General features: G+C 40.4%; 1 protein-coding gene across 1 annotated transcript; it reads right to left on the bottom strand.

The window, feature by feature from the left end:
* Window positions 1–323: 323 nt before the first annotated feature.
* Window positions 324–14,348, bottom strand: LOC139745306 (uncharacterized). The gene is made up of 2 exons (XM_071655703.1): window positions 14,095–14,348; window positions 324–3,283 (listed from the first exon to the last, which is right to left on the bottom strand). Exon 2 carries the CDS (start codon window positions 3,173–3,175, stop codon window positions 1,796–1,798), a length of 1,380 nt encoding a protein of 459 aa, XP_071511804.1. The 5' UTR covers window positions 3,176–3,283; window positions 14,095–14,348; the 3' UTR covers window positions 324–1,795.
* Between the last annotated feature and the right edge of the window lie 2,878 nt (window positions 14,349–17,226).

Consider the following 17,226-nt stretch of genomic DNA (forward strand, 5'->3'; position numbering starts at 1 on the left):
CTATTTTGAAATAATATTTTACATTCCATTAAGCAGACCTTCACGTTGTTAGCTCCATGCCGAATGCTTCAAATCTTACGTAATCAACCTCTCGACATCCCCACAAACTGCCCGAGAATGGTTTGCTCGGGCAGACAAATCAACTGTAGATTTGGAAACAAACAAACAAACAAACAAACAAACAAACAAACAAACAAACAAACAAACAAACAAAGAGAAAACGTCCGTGAGAACTTTAGCTCGGTGGCTGTTTAAACGATGTGAATGCATTTTCTAAAGCGTTTTTGTTTGTTTGTTTGTTTGTTTGTTTGTTTGTTTGTTAGCTTGTTTGCTTGTTTGCTTTTGGGTTGTTGTTTTTTTTTTTTTTTTTGCTTCCAACCAAATGTGCACTTACAACGCTTGTATGAAAATTTCGGCACTGTCATTCCGGTCGAATGTCCATAAAAACGGCATCGTAAGGACTAATCCCCTATTTACATCACGATGACACTTGAAATGACCGAACGCTACAAAAAAAATGTCAGTAAAGTGATGTGAATTCACAACACGGGGCTCGTATAATCTGGATGTGAATGTGTTGGGGCGGCAAGTACAAGTAGGCTTTTGTTGCCACATACTAGTACAACGCCCCTGATGAACATTTATACATAGGATTTAACGTACATTTAGGCAATTCGTTGAGATCTGATATTAGATTTATCGAATCGCGACAGTCTGAGCAGGGCCTGTCATATTGTAATGTAGACCATCTAAGAATACTAGTCACCTCTAAATGTTTATCTCCTTAGACTGTTGTACAATCGAAATAACCGTTTCTATGTCACCTCATAGACAGTTATAGCCCTAAAAGGGAGATGTCATTGGATAGTAGGCGCATGTAACAACATCCGGGTCAGGTTCGGGAGTGCTAAACCGAACATGAATAAAAAAATACATCCGATCCGAACTGAAGATGTCAACTGAGTACACCACACTCTTTCTGGAAGCAGTTGATAACATCTGGTAGGCATGTGTCGATAGTCTAAAAAGCTGGTATCGGCAAATGCGATAGGTGTGTCTCACACTTACTGAACACACGCTATTTACGATACATACATGTGATCATATGGGATTAAAAAAGATAATGTTCAGACAAAAATAAATCATATTCAAGAGACACGCAGTAATGTTGATGCTAGATCAGCATATGCGCCATAATTTTACAAAGCTTCTTCCCACATTATTGAGCAAACATTATTCAAAAAGCAATATTTTAAGGCAATGAGCAAAGCGGAGTTACAGTATTTACATGCATTCATTGACGACATAAAGTTTCTGTAAACGCGCTGGTCCGATACGCAAAGTACATTATTGGAGGTATCCACGTTTTACATTTACAGAAAATGCGATTTTCACATCACAACAGCAACTAAAGCGATACATTCCAAGTTTGCAACTTGAGACAACTACTTCAAAACTTATACAGTGTAATATCAAACTACGGAGAGACACCAGCCACTTCAGCTCATTATAAATACAAAAAAAAAGAGAAGATAAAATATGCAGCATACATTGCAGTCTTTTACATACAATACAATTTTCATGTCAAAAACGTTCGCTCGCTCAAGTGCTAGGCATGGTAGGAAAGTCCATGACAGGAACGAGTCACATTCGTGCTTCTGGCGCGCAGCTATTCGGGTATACACATTTAGGATGACATTCGCGTAAAAAGCAGTTTGCAGCAACTACCAGAATTTCAAGCGTGTCTACGAGATGCAACGATGATGAACGCAAAAAATTGTACACAAGAGATTCCTCAGCAATTGTTGTTACCGTAGAGCTTCGCTCGGAGCCTCGCTGTCTCTTCCTTGAGCGCGGTGACTTCGATTTTCAGCCGAATGTTCTCCTGCTCAAGCAGGGCGGCCCTGATGGCAATCTGGTCCTCCTTGGCACGGCGCGCATCTCGCGATCTCTTTGCAGCTTCATTGTTTTTCCGCCGCCGTTCCCAATACGCGTTGTCTTTCAAGTCCTCGGGCAATGCTTGTCGGCGCTTCTTACTCTTCTGCGGGTTGGCGGCGGCCACTGCGGCGGCTACGGCCCGCTTCTGGATCAGAGTGAGAGAGTCTTCGCCCTTCCCGTTACTCGATTTGCCCACAAGGGAAGGAATTTTCAGAACCGTGCCTTCCTCGCCGGCGACCAAGGCTTGCTCCACACTCTCACCATTGCTCAAATTGTCGCCGGAGTTGCTGTCTGCCGAGAAGGCATCGGACTCGCCCGACGCATGCCGCTCACGCAGGATCTTGTCAGCCTCCGTGGCGAGCGTCATCAGGTGGACTTCAGTGGTTGATGAGGTAGATTTCGCGTTTGTGGTCGCTGAGGAGGTAGATGCCGTGCTGGTGGTGGCGGTGCCAGCGCCCATCGCAGCAGCCGTCGAGCTGGCGGCGGTGGTGGATGACTGAGCGGTGATTGGTATCATAGGTACTCCAGTCACTGTGGGTGAGGCGAAGGCAAGAGGTACGGTTCCAGGAGCGCCTGCCACCTGGGCAAGAGCTATGGGAACAGAGTAGGCAGCAAGGCTGGGAGTCCCACTTTGCTGGGCCAAACCGGACAGCAAGTCGCGACTGGACGTATACAGTTTGAATGGTCGCATGGATTTCCCTTTGGAAGATTGCCGAAAGAGCGACAGCCCGCTGCCCGTACTCAGTGCTTTCCCATTCGCGTCAATGACGAACTGTTGATCTGGCGTTGCGCAAACGATAGAACCAAGTGCGTCGACCTGTGAAGTCACGTGATCACTGCCGTCGCTCGCATCATCAGAGGCCCGCGGTGCGTCGTCTGCTGCAGATTTTGCCTCGGGGTTGCTGCGCGAAGTTTCACCGCTTGAGGTCGCGCTACTACCTTCCTCTTCTTCGACTGATGCACCCGCCTCATTGCTGCTGCCGCTGGTTTCCCCAACCACCGCCATCTCCTCGATCTCCTCCTGCGGTACGGGGTCGCTGTCGGTGACCGTGGTGCTGCGTGAACCACCGCCCACTTTGTTGCCCCCTTGCTCCAGGTCGAGGGGCTCGACTTTGATGCGCTTCATGCTCAAGTCCAGCGTGCCATCGCCGTCGATGTCCTCCTCGCCATGGTATGCCTCATAGCGGGGCACGCGTTCGATTTTCGTCGTGTGTGCACTCTTCCTCCTGGACGGCATCGTGTGTCACCGGCTACTTCCTCCGGAAGAGAAAAAGGACGAACGCTGCACACGGCTGACTGATAAAGTGCTCTGTGAGAAGTTTCGGAGGATGTCCTCGGTGCGGCCCTGTGTAGAAATGGATCAGCAAAACATCTCGAGTTAGTTTCAAGGGCAGTTCACAGGGGCTGTTCTCGTTTATTGTTGTTTTTTCATGCTTGTGAAATTTGAGGGGGGCGTAGTTATCAGAGTGGTAGGAATAGATTGATGTAGATCGTTACTTCGCTCAAGAGTTCGTTCATTACATAAACAAGTAAGGTGCATGGTGTGCTCATGTGTGTGTGCGTGTTTGAGGTGATGTGTGCTTCAGCTCTCTTTGCGTATCATAATTTTTGTTGGCTTTTTTTTTGGGGGGGGGGGGTCGATTTTTGCTACATTAGCTTTTTCCACGTCATTGGATTGTGACACTGAAATAAGTACATTAATTGGGAAAGAAACTTTCTCCATTAAAAACCCGTTCATTGAAACCGACTAATATAAAAACACGTTTAGTTTCATTTTATCCATTCAAGGCTTTTTGTGGCTTTTTGTTTATATCATTGTGAAGTAGAGGTTTCTGGATTGCACATTTCATTACGGTCATCATAATCCTTGTTTATATTCACTCTTACACAGAAAAAAAAAACAAACAAACACACATACTTTTTAGGTCTCGGTAGAATCGGCAAAAATATGTTCAGAAGTTATAGAATTTTAGCATTATTATTAGTATTATTAGTTACAATTTCATTTTTACATTCACATGTAGATGAATTGAATGCGCGTAATATACTTTTGAAGCAAACGCTGAAAGTATGAGACCTTAATATCTAAACGGGATTACTACAGTTCCTAATTTATTGATCTATTTCATTTATTTACTTCAACAATCTTTTGCTCATCTATGTCAACGGAGTTGAAAAGTTAACAAGAGATCGGGGGGGGGGGGGTCTCGCGCTCATCTGAGCATCGCAAATTCACCTTCCACGCATTCTTGCAGACTTTTATTTGAGATTTAGAAAATTTGACCCTGCAGTTTAAAAAAAAAAAAAAAACTTCAATGTAAAAAATACAGTGCCCATTTGAACAAATTTAGATCCTATCTCCCTAGGGATGCCAACTACCAAGTTCGGGGAAAATCCATCGTGGGGTTTTCAAGAAGATGAATATAAAGGTCCTCATTTGGTCCCTCCGACCCCCTCCCCTGGTGCCAAAGGTGGGGGGAGGGGGGGGGGGGAGGCATGCCTGGATCCACCATGAACAAACTTTACACTATAGTCATTAATGTACTCACTCATAACTTAGCTCTATCACTAACTTCTGGTTCTAGAGAAGATTATCAAAGATTCCTTGATTCCACCATGCCCCCATCTCCCCCACCCCCGCGTGGGGGGGGGGGGGGGCATGGTGCCTATTTGAACAACTGAGATCCTATCCCCCTAAGGGTGCTAGCTGCAAAGTTTCGTGAAAATCCGTCATGGAGTTTTCAAGAAGAAGATGAAAATGTACAAAGTTGACGCACGACTGACGACGGACGGACACCGGACGATGAGTAATCGCAATAGCTCACGTAGTTGAGCCTCCGACTCAGGTGAGCTAACAAAGTCAACAAAGTAATTACTCCCATTGAGCCTTGATAAGATAGAATTGACATACAATCTATATCACAATGTACATAAACATTACAGACTATAACAAATATGACACCTTCATTGTTGTCAAAGGGTTAATCAAAATCTGGATCCAAAAAGCGTTACGCGCAAAAATTCGCATCTGACATTTCATACCCTCATGTCTGTTAAGAGGTGATAATGATAAAATACCGCTCTCTAGATAGTGATGTTCATGACTGAAATAGTCACGACAGGAATAGCGCGAGCCAACGACGGCATTCAACGTCTGCGGTGTGTGAACTTTCATTTGTCTCTTTCCAACGGCAATGGTGTTTATAACGTTAGCCTAAGACTCGCATTAACTTCCATCGAAGAGTCGCAAGAAAATCTAACCCGCGGAAAGTCTTACTCCGTTATTACTCCCTTCCCCGATCCATTTCATATTTTCTTTTTGATGAGTTGCATGTAAATTGCATGTTGTGATTTCGATCAAGCTTTACATTTATCACGTGTGTGTGCTCATCATTAGAAAAGAGCGCATAATATTCCACTTCACGTTATCAATGCATGGACAAAATTTAACAACTGCTGTTTGGTATGGAAGCATGGCTTTAGCAATGTAACGTTCGCCTGTTTCGTTCTTGAATATCTTTGTTGTTTGTTTGTTTGACAATTCGATTTATCTGATTTAATCGGAAAATAACCCAGGATCACCAGTACAGCAAATCATTGGCCGGTACTGTTGTCAAATTTTCGACAGCTGTCATGAAACGGTCTCGACGCCAACAGATGGCGCTCTTTCAATCCCTTTCACAGCGTTGCTACCACCTGCGTTTTTCTAGTGATCGTTCACTTGTGCATGGGCGGCAGTAAACGTACGGGGGGAGGAGAGCTGAGGCGAAACTATGTTCACCCAATGACACGTCATGCTCCCACACAGTAAGTGCGCACATTCATCATGGAAACTCGCGATCCACTGCAAAGTAATCAACATTTCTCTCTCTCTCTTGGAGCTAGTGTGGGGATTTGGGGGTGTCTTTATTTTTTTCATCAAGAACATTCCGTATTATTCACGCCTACATAACCTTCATTACACACTACACTGAATAAGCTGCTTGATTAAAAAAATGACAGCATAGACACACACACACACACACACAAAACTGCACAAACATAGCGTGATTTGCAATAATAGAATATAATAGAATAGAATGAATTAAAAGATTTTCAGTGAAGTTGAAGGAAAATAAGACAATCTATTTGAAAGTTATGATTGATTATTTTTTTCAAGTCAAGGTCGTCATCGCCATCGTCATCGCCACTTCCAAAACATGGAAAATGACATGTTAGCACTTTAACCTGATGGACCTTTGAGCCCAGGCCCAAATCTTACCCTGCAAAATTATTGTGCGGTAATGCATGTATATAGGCCAAGTTTGATAAAGTGCATAATGGATACATTGTCATTTCCAAGACATGGAGAAAATAGTGTGCTTTTAGCACCAAATTGTGTAATCTTTTAGCATTATAACATCACCTTTGACCCTTGACCCCATGACCCAAAACTTCCAAAGAGAATCATCAATACATGCATAGGTACTAAGTTTCTAAAGATAACTTGAGCCATTCTTTATGAGAGAAGAGGACTATAGGTAACAATATCTCTTTCGCGTATTAGAATCTTGTCAGGTAAGAACAACTTCTCCTAAACCAAACGAAATTCGGCTGGAGTTTGACGTCTGATGTTTAGGTATATAACCATTTTAGTCAATAATGTTCGTTCAAAGCTTAAACAATAATCAGTATGTTCTCGCATGCCATAGTGCTAGGTGATTTCATGAATTTTGAAAAAATGAAACAAATCTGAAGTGTATGTATTGCATTCCTCGAGAATTAGAAATTACGCACTTCAACACTTTTTTGTCCCTTTAAACAAGGAAAACCGAGACGCGATAAAGTGACTAGAAGATGTCAAGTAGCGAATAATTCTACAAATGACTAAGGAATCTACATTTCATTGATTACATGGGACATTATTCAGATAAGATTCCTCGATATTTATCAGAAAAATGAGGAACACAGCAACCATCATGAATTGTGATTCGACTCATTTTTGCAGCGATTGTGTTTGTTTCCACGTATATGTTTGTTTTCATGTCTAACAGATTTAGACAGGCCGTATTATAATGTGGTTTGTTCATAACATGTCTACCAGTTGATGAATGTCTGCACAGTTGCAAACTGTTTTCATATGTCTAAAAACTGTTTTCATATGTGTAATTAATATAAAAGACCTATTATCAGTTTGTTTTCATATCTGAATAAATTACAAAGGCTTGTAGTTACATCTCTATGACGGACATACTTGGCTTTACCTCCACTTTATATAGAGACGGGGGATTTGCTATTTTCCATTATCTGCTTCGCTGTTCTATAACCGTGATAACGGTCTATAGGAAACCAAAAACCCAGAGTGAAATGTGGATTGAGTGAAAGCAGCAACATTAATAGAACATATCAGTGAAAGTTTGAGACAATCGATGTAAAAGTTATGAATTTGTTAAAGTTTTGGTGACTGGAACCGCTGGATTAGGAGACTACTAGATAGAGGATATGACGTCATGTGTGGACAACAATATAAAGAAAATATAAAGGGAATGCCACAAAATTTAACTTTTCTAGCATAATGAAAGAGCATTCGACTAACCGCTTTCAGAAAGCAGGGGGATTGCCACCCTTTATCATGTCAGTATCAAGTCGATGGAATGTGTAATTACAAAATGTGAAATAAAAAAATGCGAATGATTCATTTTCTGATTCAAGCGTCTGAAATTTTATCTCTATCATGCATACTGTAAGATTTATACTACTAGTATGTACAGTGTATGAGCCATCTTGTTACACCTTGTTCGTAAAGCATCTACCGCAGTAGAGCCTATGTGCAGTGGGTGGGCCTAGATACTTCAGTAATCCAGTTGCTCTGTTTTCTTTGAGCAGATATCAATAAGATAATGATGTTTTATGAAACTGACTTGTACTACCGGACTAATGTATTAAAACAAAGTTAATGATAATTTCCTATGGTAAGCGACATGCTCCTTCGCGATAACAGCAAGATAAATAAGGCGATTCACTGACTATGATAAAATTCAACCGATCCGCGGTGAATAATAACTTGTGGTTAAAATCCGCGCTAATATACCCACGCCGGTGATAACGTGTCCTTATGCTGACTATACTTATGCAGCTCTCGATTCGAACTGATGACGCAATATTCTTTTGTTTTTTCACTGAAGATGTTGATGGAGGAATCCCGAGACATGTACTAATGTATTATGGTTGACTTTTGACACGGAAGACCCGAGTTCGACTCCTGTCATGCATGCAGGGGACGTCCTTCACTGGTGGACAAAATAATTTTTACCCAGGACTTCCCTCTCGACCAAGGTGTGTTAATTGGTCTCTATGGCAATACTGGGGTTTTATTCACGGCATGCATGTATAGGGCTTTCTGGAAGAACAGCGCTTAGACTGAAGAGGCTCAACCCTGAATGATTAAGACCTCACACCTGTCATAAGTCTGGACTATAGACCTTTGCGCCCTGGTCTTCTTTTCCCGCACGATAACGGAGTAGATTTGAGAGAGCTTTAAGTGCCGTGACCTCAATGGCAAGCTGTTGGCCTCAGCTCAGCCTCATCACCTTGGCAGAGGGAAAGATTCACGCTTGCTCGCCAGAGCGCAGAGGCACGGCCAAGAATTCTGCTCATAACCGACTGTATTGCATGACCAGGGGGGCATCATGTATGATATCATAATTATGTATTACAGCGATTTTGGGCACACACACAATCACACCCATACACACACTCACACATATGGTTTCATATCCGCAGTTATAGATAAACTGTTGAGGTGGTCGCCGTGGTTGTCAGGATATCACGAAAGGAAAACATGACAATGGAAAAGATGTGTATAGTGCCGACCGCCGTGCATGGAGTCAAATTCTCCAAATTGCGTAATTCGCCACATGAGAAATTAGATCGACAGTCAGGAAATGAAGGAAATGTATATAGAGCATAAGCACTAACAGGGCGGAAGGAAGCCATGTAAATGACAGCCATAATAATAGGCCTAAGATATCAATTACACAGTGTAGCAATCATGAACACAAACGATGACATCGACTAGCAGAAAAAGATTAACTTTCAAGTTTCAAACACAAACCGAAACATCTTACTTTATTCTGTAAGTCAATGTGATCACAATTACTGAACGTATTTGCAAAAGTAGCAAACTTTGAAATTAATTAACTTTAAACTCCCGAATTATTCTGTGCTTATCTAACGATTATAGCGCGACCGAGTGGGTACACGCATGATTTCACTAATTGTACAATCACACAATAGCTTGTTTCTGTTTTTGGTTCGGCATTAATCATACCAAGCATACACGTTATAATCTTACTGTTATTTTTCACCTCTTTTAAAATCTCGTACTATACTGAAATATACTGAAGTTGTTGGCGCGCAGTTTACAAAGGCCCTTCCTATGAATGTCTGCTTTATCAATCAATCAACCAATTGATCAATCAATCAATAAATATATTTATTTACTTATTCATTCATTTATTGTTTTATTATTTGTTTGTCATATTTATTTATTCATATATTTATTCATATATGTATTCATTCATTCATATATTTCTTACATTTCCTTTACGACAGGTTTGTCAGAGGCCTGCGTTAGCTTAAAGACAGCCAATCCCAATTGCATGCAAATTTTTGAAAAATTGGTGAGAACACTTAGATATTGAAGAAAACACTATTTGGAAACCTCCTGTAAATTTTGAACTCAAGAGGGTCTTTATTTGTTTAGTTAAATTGACCGTTAAGATTTGAATATTTTTTTCGTACTACGAAAAAATTACAAATCTAAACTACTAGTCTAGTTGTACAGACCTGTGTGATGCACTTAGTTGTACATGTAGTTCATGTAAGTGGTGTGTTGTTACTTGCCATTGATAACAAAGTTAAGAGAAGCTAGTGAATTCTTCTTTTCTGACAGCTTTAACAGGCATATCTGTTGTTCGAAGTATAAGTATCATATTACAACCCTAGGAAAACCTTCAAATATCACAGAAATGTTATAGATTTACAGTAGTCTTGTCATTCTGGCAGAATTTATCATGTTCTGTGCTATTTGTGAAGGAATGCAAAAGGGAAGGGCCATCTTTAAGCAATGTTAAAGGCGACGAGGGAAGGGGGTACTCCACCCCTCTCCTCTCCCGGAATTTAAGGCTGCAGAGTCCAACCTTTCATAAAAATTTTCTCTTCTGTTTCCCGCTTACGTATTTTGTAATGGACGGACGTAATGTATAATGTAAGACATGTTGTAAAAGTGACAGATGATAATCTGAGAATTTACACTTTTTCCATCAGTCTGCTTGTTTCCATTATGGTCAGTGATGATTAGGACTGAACATAAGATAAAGCACTCGGATATTGAAAATTATCATAAACAAACAGGGAACAATGCTTTATATCGTCGGTTGTATGGAAAACATAAAAAAAGACCACGTCGTAACATTGTTCTATATTAAACAAGCAATATCCACAATCATTATGCCAATAATTTTCATGCTTGCCGCAGAGCCAATTAACTGCCCCAGCTACAAATACTGCAAGAAACATACCCCGGCCTAATCAACCCTTATCATGCTTTCTGTATGGTGTGAATGTGATAGAAATGAATAAGTATAAACCCACTAGCTACAAAACACAATTAAAAACATACATAGATACATGGTGATATACTATAGGACGCAATCAGAGAAGCGGTAAAGTACTATAATGCTGGAAACATGATCCTTTGTATGTGTGGCTAACTTTTATGACGCACCTTGACATCAGTGTATGGACAGCGAGGTGTCTTTCCACCCCTCCCGTATGTGTATGCGTGTGTGGGTGTGTGTGAAAGTGGGTGGTTGTTGTTTTTTTTTGTGTGTGTGTGCGTGTGTGCGTGTTTGTGTGGATGCGGGGAAGACTTAAAAAAGTAATATCAATAAATGTTGTTAGTGCTCTTCATGGTGCACTGATTTTGCGTGCTTGTCATTAACAATCTTTCCTTATTTCTGCCAAAAATCGCGTTTGTTTGTCTGTCTGCATGTTTGTTTGGGGATTGTTTTTAGTTCATGAGCTCGAGATGCGTTCGCAAAATGTTGACAGTTGTAACTGCGTGTGTGTGCATGTGTGTGTGTGTGTGTGTGTGTTTCTGTCTTGCTGTTCTTTCTGTCAACGAAAACCTCGTAGCATAGGCCCTGTGCAAAGTCTGTATAATACAGGGTCTTAAGAATTTCTTAGAGACCTGGAGGTATTTAAATACCTCCAGGAATTTAATGAGTGACGAAAAAAAAAAAACAACCGTTCAGCAAACTTTAATAAAAAAATTTAAAGTGAATTTTGCATGGCTGATAAAGTTGAAGAGGAAGAGCAGTGGTATACTATTTCATTTCATTTCATTTCATACTATACTGTACTCTAAAGTCGATCTTAACTTTTAGGATCGGCATAATATATTCATTGTAAAACACACTCTTGATCTTGTACCAAAAAAAAAGTGAATCCTGAATATTTTGCAATAATTTTTACAACCACCATCGCACAAAAGGCAGCTATAGGCCCTATTCCGATTTCATTGTATAATAATGACCATTCGATTCGGCTCGTTGTTACATTTAGTGGTATATTGGTTCATTAACTTTATCTACTACATCAAAAATCGATTTTGCAGAAACAAATATATATATATATATATATATAATATACTTAAACATATATATATATATATATATATATAAACATTATAAACACACACACATATATATATATATATATATATATATATATATATATTATATATATATATATATATGTTTTGGGTTGATAATTTGGCAGCTCCGACCCCTAACCCTTTTCAAGAAGCCACAATTGCGGGGCTACAACACTTCAACAATTTGATGCGAAGGAGATATTTCCATGTCAAAAAGGGGGATCTTAACGAACAATATAATACAGATTTATATAAACAGGGGACTTTTGAGCAAATGACACGATATCCTCTCAGCTGCCGCACGATTGTTTGGTCGTCAAGACCAGTATCACAGTCTGGTGATAATGTGGGAAATTATACAATTCTAGCACTTTCTTGAATATGTCCTGTTCTGCACTGAAACTTTCTAGCATTATTTTGGTCTGATTGTAGTCTATACCATACTTGTACCAAAGAAAAAGTGGCATTGAACTCTTATGGAAAGATTGAACTTTCCTAATTGAGACGAGGCTAAACATATCACATAGCTGACCAGTTACTCAAAATATGAACCAATGCGTTTAACCGAATATACCTATATAATTCATATCTTTCCGAATGATCTTCTTATACATGAAGTTTTATTTGTTTTTTAACAAATTGCTATGTTTGTTGTGTTTGTATTACAGTATTCTGTTTCGATGTTGATGAATACTATTCAGGCGTACCAATGAAAGTTCCATGATCAGTGTTATTATTGCTCACCTATATACTTAAATTCAATAATTGGTATTATTTCATGTGAAGACTACACCTATAGAATGAATTACGCAACCTTGGTCATAACGAGAGAAACAAAATTTCCCAGTGTTCAATTGGCAACATTCCAATTGGCTGGGACTCTACTGCATGGTATACTGAAAGTTGTTTTGGGGTTTTTTTATTTTAAAAAATGTTTGTTTCTAAGAAGGAAGACAATACAAAATTGATGAAAATATATATTGCCTGAAAATATCAAAAAGGGGAAATTGCGCGTTTGTTGGCAGAATAACAAGGTATGTCTGTTTCTTCACTGTATAATGAGGCATATTTTGCAGACATAAAGAGAGCTCGAAGAGAGAGATAATGAAGACCGACAAAATCACGATTTATTTCATTTTATTTTCAATGATAAGAATGCCATCAAGAATTATCTTCCGTCAGGGTGTTGAGTTGAACTCGATTCATTAAAAAAAATCTCAAATTCCGAAGTACAGCCACGAACAGTGATCATTGGGAATATCTTGACGGCGAAACCTGGATACGATAGTATCATTCGTACAGCCCTATATCACAAATATACTCCAGTATTGAAAGTCGGATGTTGCACATTACAAGCTGCACACGCAGACATTACGTACGATCAATGAGGAGAGTTTTTAGGACGAAAGACAGATAACGGGGAGATGTTACGCTGGTATATCGTTGCAGGACAGGATAGAAGTTAGAACAGACACACAACAGCGAGAGAATAATCGCATAAAAGTGAAATCAACGTTCACACACCGCAGTGACCATCAATAATCAGAACTTTTCGCCAGACGACTTACAACAATTTCACAAACTATGTTGATGCAAAACATTCTTAGATTTTGATCTCTGAAAATAACGTGGTAGAATATTCCTTGACTTTAAAATGTTAATTAGGTCCAGCTTTGCCTTTGCTGTTTTATTCCCCATCACACTTCATTTTTAAGCGTTATCTCTCTTCGATAAGATACCATCACAGCTAGTATCAAGGTCACCTGCAAACACACTTCATCACGGCAGCTTGAAATTTGAGGTATTATATCATATAATACGCAAACAAATTAAATACTGTCACTATTAGTAATACTAGTAGTATTACGCAATAAACACATCTTCATTGGCAAAGAAATTATGAAATGAATTGTGTAATTGAGCATTGAAACACCGCCTACTTCTCTGTGTCGCAATGGGCATGTATTTGCACATCGCCTTGTGTTTCCCCGCCAAAATAAAAGAAAAAAAAAATTGTGAACTTCATTCGACAAAGGGCCGACGAGCGACGCTCCGTCCCCGACAAAATGGACGAATCGTGAATGAGTAATTTCAACGATTCGCTCGGCTCTGTGCTGCAGCTACTCGTTGTGTGTTGCGCCTTGCGCCACACACACAATGCGCCAAGGCATTGCTGGCACCGCCTGAGCGCGAGCTGGCTAACGGTACCGTCTTATTGCACAATGTTACGTAACCCTTAAGAACCTTCATTGACCACTTGACCACCAATAGAATTAAAGCTCAGGAACTTGCAGTGAAGTTCGCGCGGGAATTTTGTCCAAACTCCTGAAAGTTGCAATTTTACGAAGGTTTTAAGGCGACACACCCTTACGTAACAATCTGGGTTAAAATATGACTCGAGTGTGTACACACGTATAACACGCTGTGTGTGTATCGTGCATACGAATATTATCCCTTACCTCGCGCAGAACAAAAAGTCTCCCCGCGAGAGCGTTCAACGTTGATGGTTGCTAAATCTCTCTCAGATGCACATTTAGCGAGAGACAACTCTTGGAAAAAGAATTTATCCGTGCATTGAGCTCCTCAGGGCAAGCAAACGGGTGCGATCGACACTCAGCTAGGTTTTGACTCTCTTTATCGGGAAGACCGTCCAACAAACCGCATGCAAGTTAGCCCTTGACACCGTGTCTGAACAACGAGTCTTTTCCTATCCGATGACCTGAACGTGAACTAGACTGTATACAAGGCCTGCGCAGGGCCTTGAGCTTGACGTGCGGCCAATCGCAGGCTGTGTAAAAGCCACAAGAGACTGGGAGCCGCGAATAACGGGCCAATTTATTGGCCATACCAGAGTGGTTGCGTAATGCATTTCAGGACAACGATCTGGGGTGACCTAAGGACACGCCGAGTCTGGCTGGCTATAATGGTTGCGTTGTAATACGTAACACATATGTCTTGTTGCCTGCCTGCCTGTATATTTTTGTCTGCGTGAATAAGGCACCGCCTTAGCGTACTCATCATGGAGCGTCTAATGCAGACGATCATTTCATTACGATTACGCATCGCTATTTCATGAGTAATGGCGTTGGTGATTAATGTTCATTCCTGAAACTATACTAACCATGATGGCAAGTACAAGTTCACCAGACTGCGGCATGAAGATTTAAAAGATTTAAAGATTATAACAATCATTCAGTTAGGCCTATAAGTTGTCAATGCTTGATATGTTTGTGAGTAACATTTGGCGAACATACCATCGTAAATCGACAACGAATAGTTTTGTTTTGGTGTTATGGTATTGTTGGTAATTGGAAACACTCTGCTCTCTCTATGGTTAATGGCTCTGAAGATTTTTAGGTGGATTGGACGTTCACATAATCATAAGTCTGTAAGTAGCACATACTGCTTATATTTACAGACATTTTATGTAAACATATGAACATACTTTTTTTCTCCCGCTCTCTCTTTCTCTTTTACACTACGTAGGAATATATGTATATTTAATTGAAATATATATATATATATATATATATATATGCACCTATGATCATGGTTGCCACTGACGTGAACCACGCAGACACGTTCAAATTACTATGTTTTGATTGATAGATTCATGAAACGAGATATTCACACGAAGTTCCTTAACTAAATTGCAGTGAGAGGTTATCATATTCGAACTGATTACATACGAAACTGTGAATCTCCTCGCCACCGTTATGATATACAACTCGGCTTTGTTTGTGAACGGCTCCATGTCATTATGATAATTAGGTCAAGTTTAGGCGAGTGCTGGTCCGCGCTTCAGTCGTACTTAGTCTGTCTTCGCAGACCTTAGTGTGAGGTATCGGAATATTATTGATCCCTTTCCCTTTGATATTTCCAGGTGCAATTTGTAATCATCATAGCTTCGCTGCACAAGAAAGATACATCCAGGGTCGGTTTATTTTAGCAAGTTTGATATTCTATGGTTTATTTATCCAAAATTCTGGTACACTAATATGACACGAACGAAATGAACGTGAGGATCTCCTTGTAAAATTTTGTAGTAGCGTGATCCAGATATGATGCAAGTTCGCCCCAAAAGTAGATCGGGAAAAGAGATCGTTGTACGTGGATGATGACAGCCAACGCCTGCACGCTCAGCAGCTGCACTTGCGTGGACTTCCATAGAATATTATCGTGTAGGATGTTGAGCTGCTAAGCATAGAAACAAACGCCAGCGGTGAAAATCCTATTGTGTACATAACGATGCTGATCACCACAGCAATAAGCTTAGTCGTGAATCTAGGGGTATCTAGAAGCAAGTTGTACTCATTTTCGAAGTGATCAATATTGGGGAGAAAATTAGGAAATTATGATTGCCTGCAGGCCTATCTGTTTAGAAATAACGCATCGATTCTTGGAGATATTATTTGTTGTTTAAGGCCTATATGGGGGGGGGGGGGAGGAGGAATGTACATGTGTATACACTAAAAGTAAGAGAACATAATGTGCTGAAGTTCATCCATCTCAATTTCTAACCCCTTCCCCTTCAGTGTTTCTCATCTTTCTCTACATATATATATATCTTGTTCTCAAATACCTATGCCTCTATATCTACCACTGAAAAGTCCCAACATTTCTGTATTTTACATTACTGCCTGTTTGCTATCTGTAATCTGGACAATGTTTTGATTCCATTCTCTCAATACCCAAATTTCCTTTGTCATTTTTTCGCGCCGGCCAGAGTACACGTCATTATATTGCTAGACAAAGAGCTATACAGGCGGATACACGCCACTGCGTATATGAGCTGATGTAAGGGCCCATGCAAACGGGTGGAGGAAACAGTGAACGACAAACGGTCTATTCTAAAATTTGAAGCAAAGGAGCAAGGGGGGGGGGGGATATCCGAGAATAATAAAATCTTGATAAGAGGAGAGGGATGGTTGTAATTACATATAGCTACATGTATTTGAACTGAAGGAATATCATTAGCTCAAGGGAGAGAAGGGGACACGCGAAATCGAAAAGAAGAAAAAATAAAATAAACCATGGACTTTGTAGACAGTTACTACATAATTTTTGCTCAGGGTCCTGGGTATGCTGAATATTGATAAAATATGATTGTTGATAGCTCTGTGCTCTAAAGATCGCTGCCAATCATGACACAAACTTGCCCATCAGTTTTGAAGAAATTACGCTAAACATGACGAAAATAGTAACAAGGAACATTTTTAGAAAAGAGAATGGGAAGTTAGAAAGAACTTGGGAGAGAGAAAGGAGTGAGGAGTTTGTTAATATCGCCAAGAAGTCGTGGGGGTGGCTTGCAGACGAGGGTCACAAACAGGGTCTGAATGGTTTCGGATTTTGGGTGCATAAATACCTTTGGGGTCAGGGTCAGGCCGCTTGAGGACAAACCAGCACCAAGAAGGAGAGAGAGGGGGAGAGAAAGAGAGAGAGAGGGAGAGAGGAGGAGGAGACGAGGAAAAAAAGTGAATGCACCATTACACTGAGAAGGATTTGAACGTGAGCAGGAATAACGGAATGGAATTCATCGCGGGTTAGGCTTCGAGACTTCGATTGATCTTATGTGCAATGCGTGTGTTATA

This window comes from Diadema antillarum, unplaced genomic scaffold (genome assembly GCF_040938485.1).
Source record: "Diadema antillarum isolate AM-2024a unplaced genomic scaffold, OU_Dant_1.0 seq00001251_RagTag, whole genome shotgun sequence".
NCBI classification, from domain to species: domain Eukaryota; kingdom Metazoa; phylum Echinodermata; class Echinoidea; order Diadematoida; family Diadematidae; genus Diadema; species Diadema antillarum.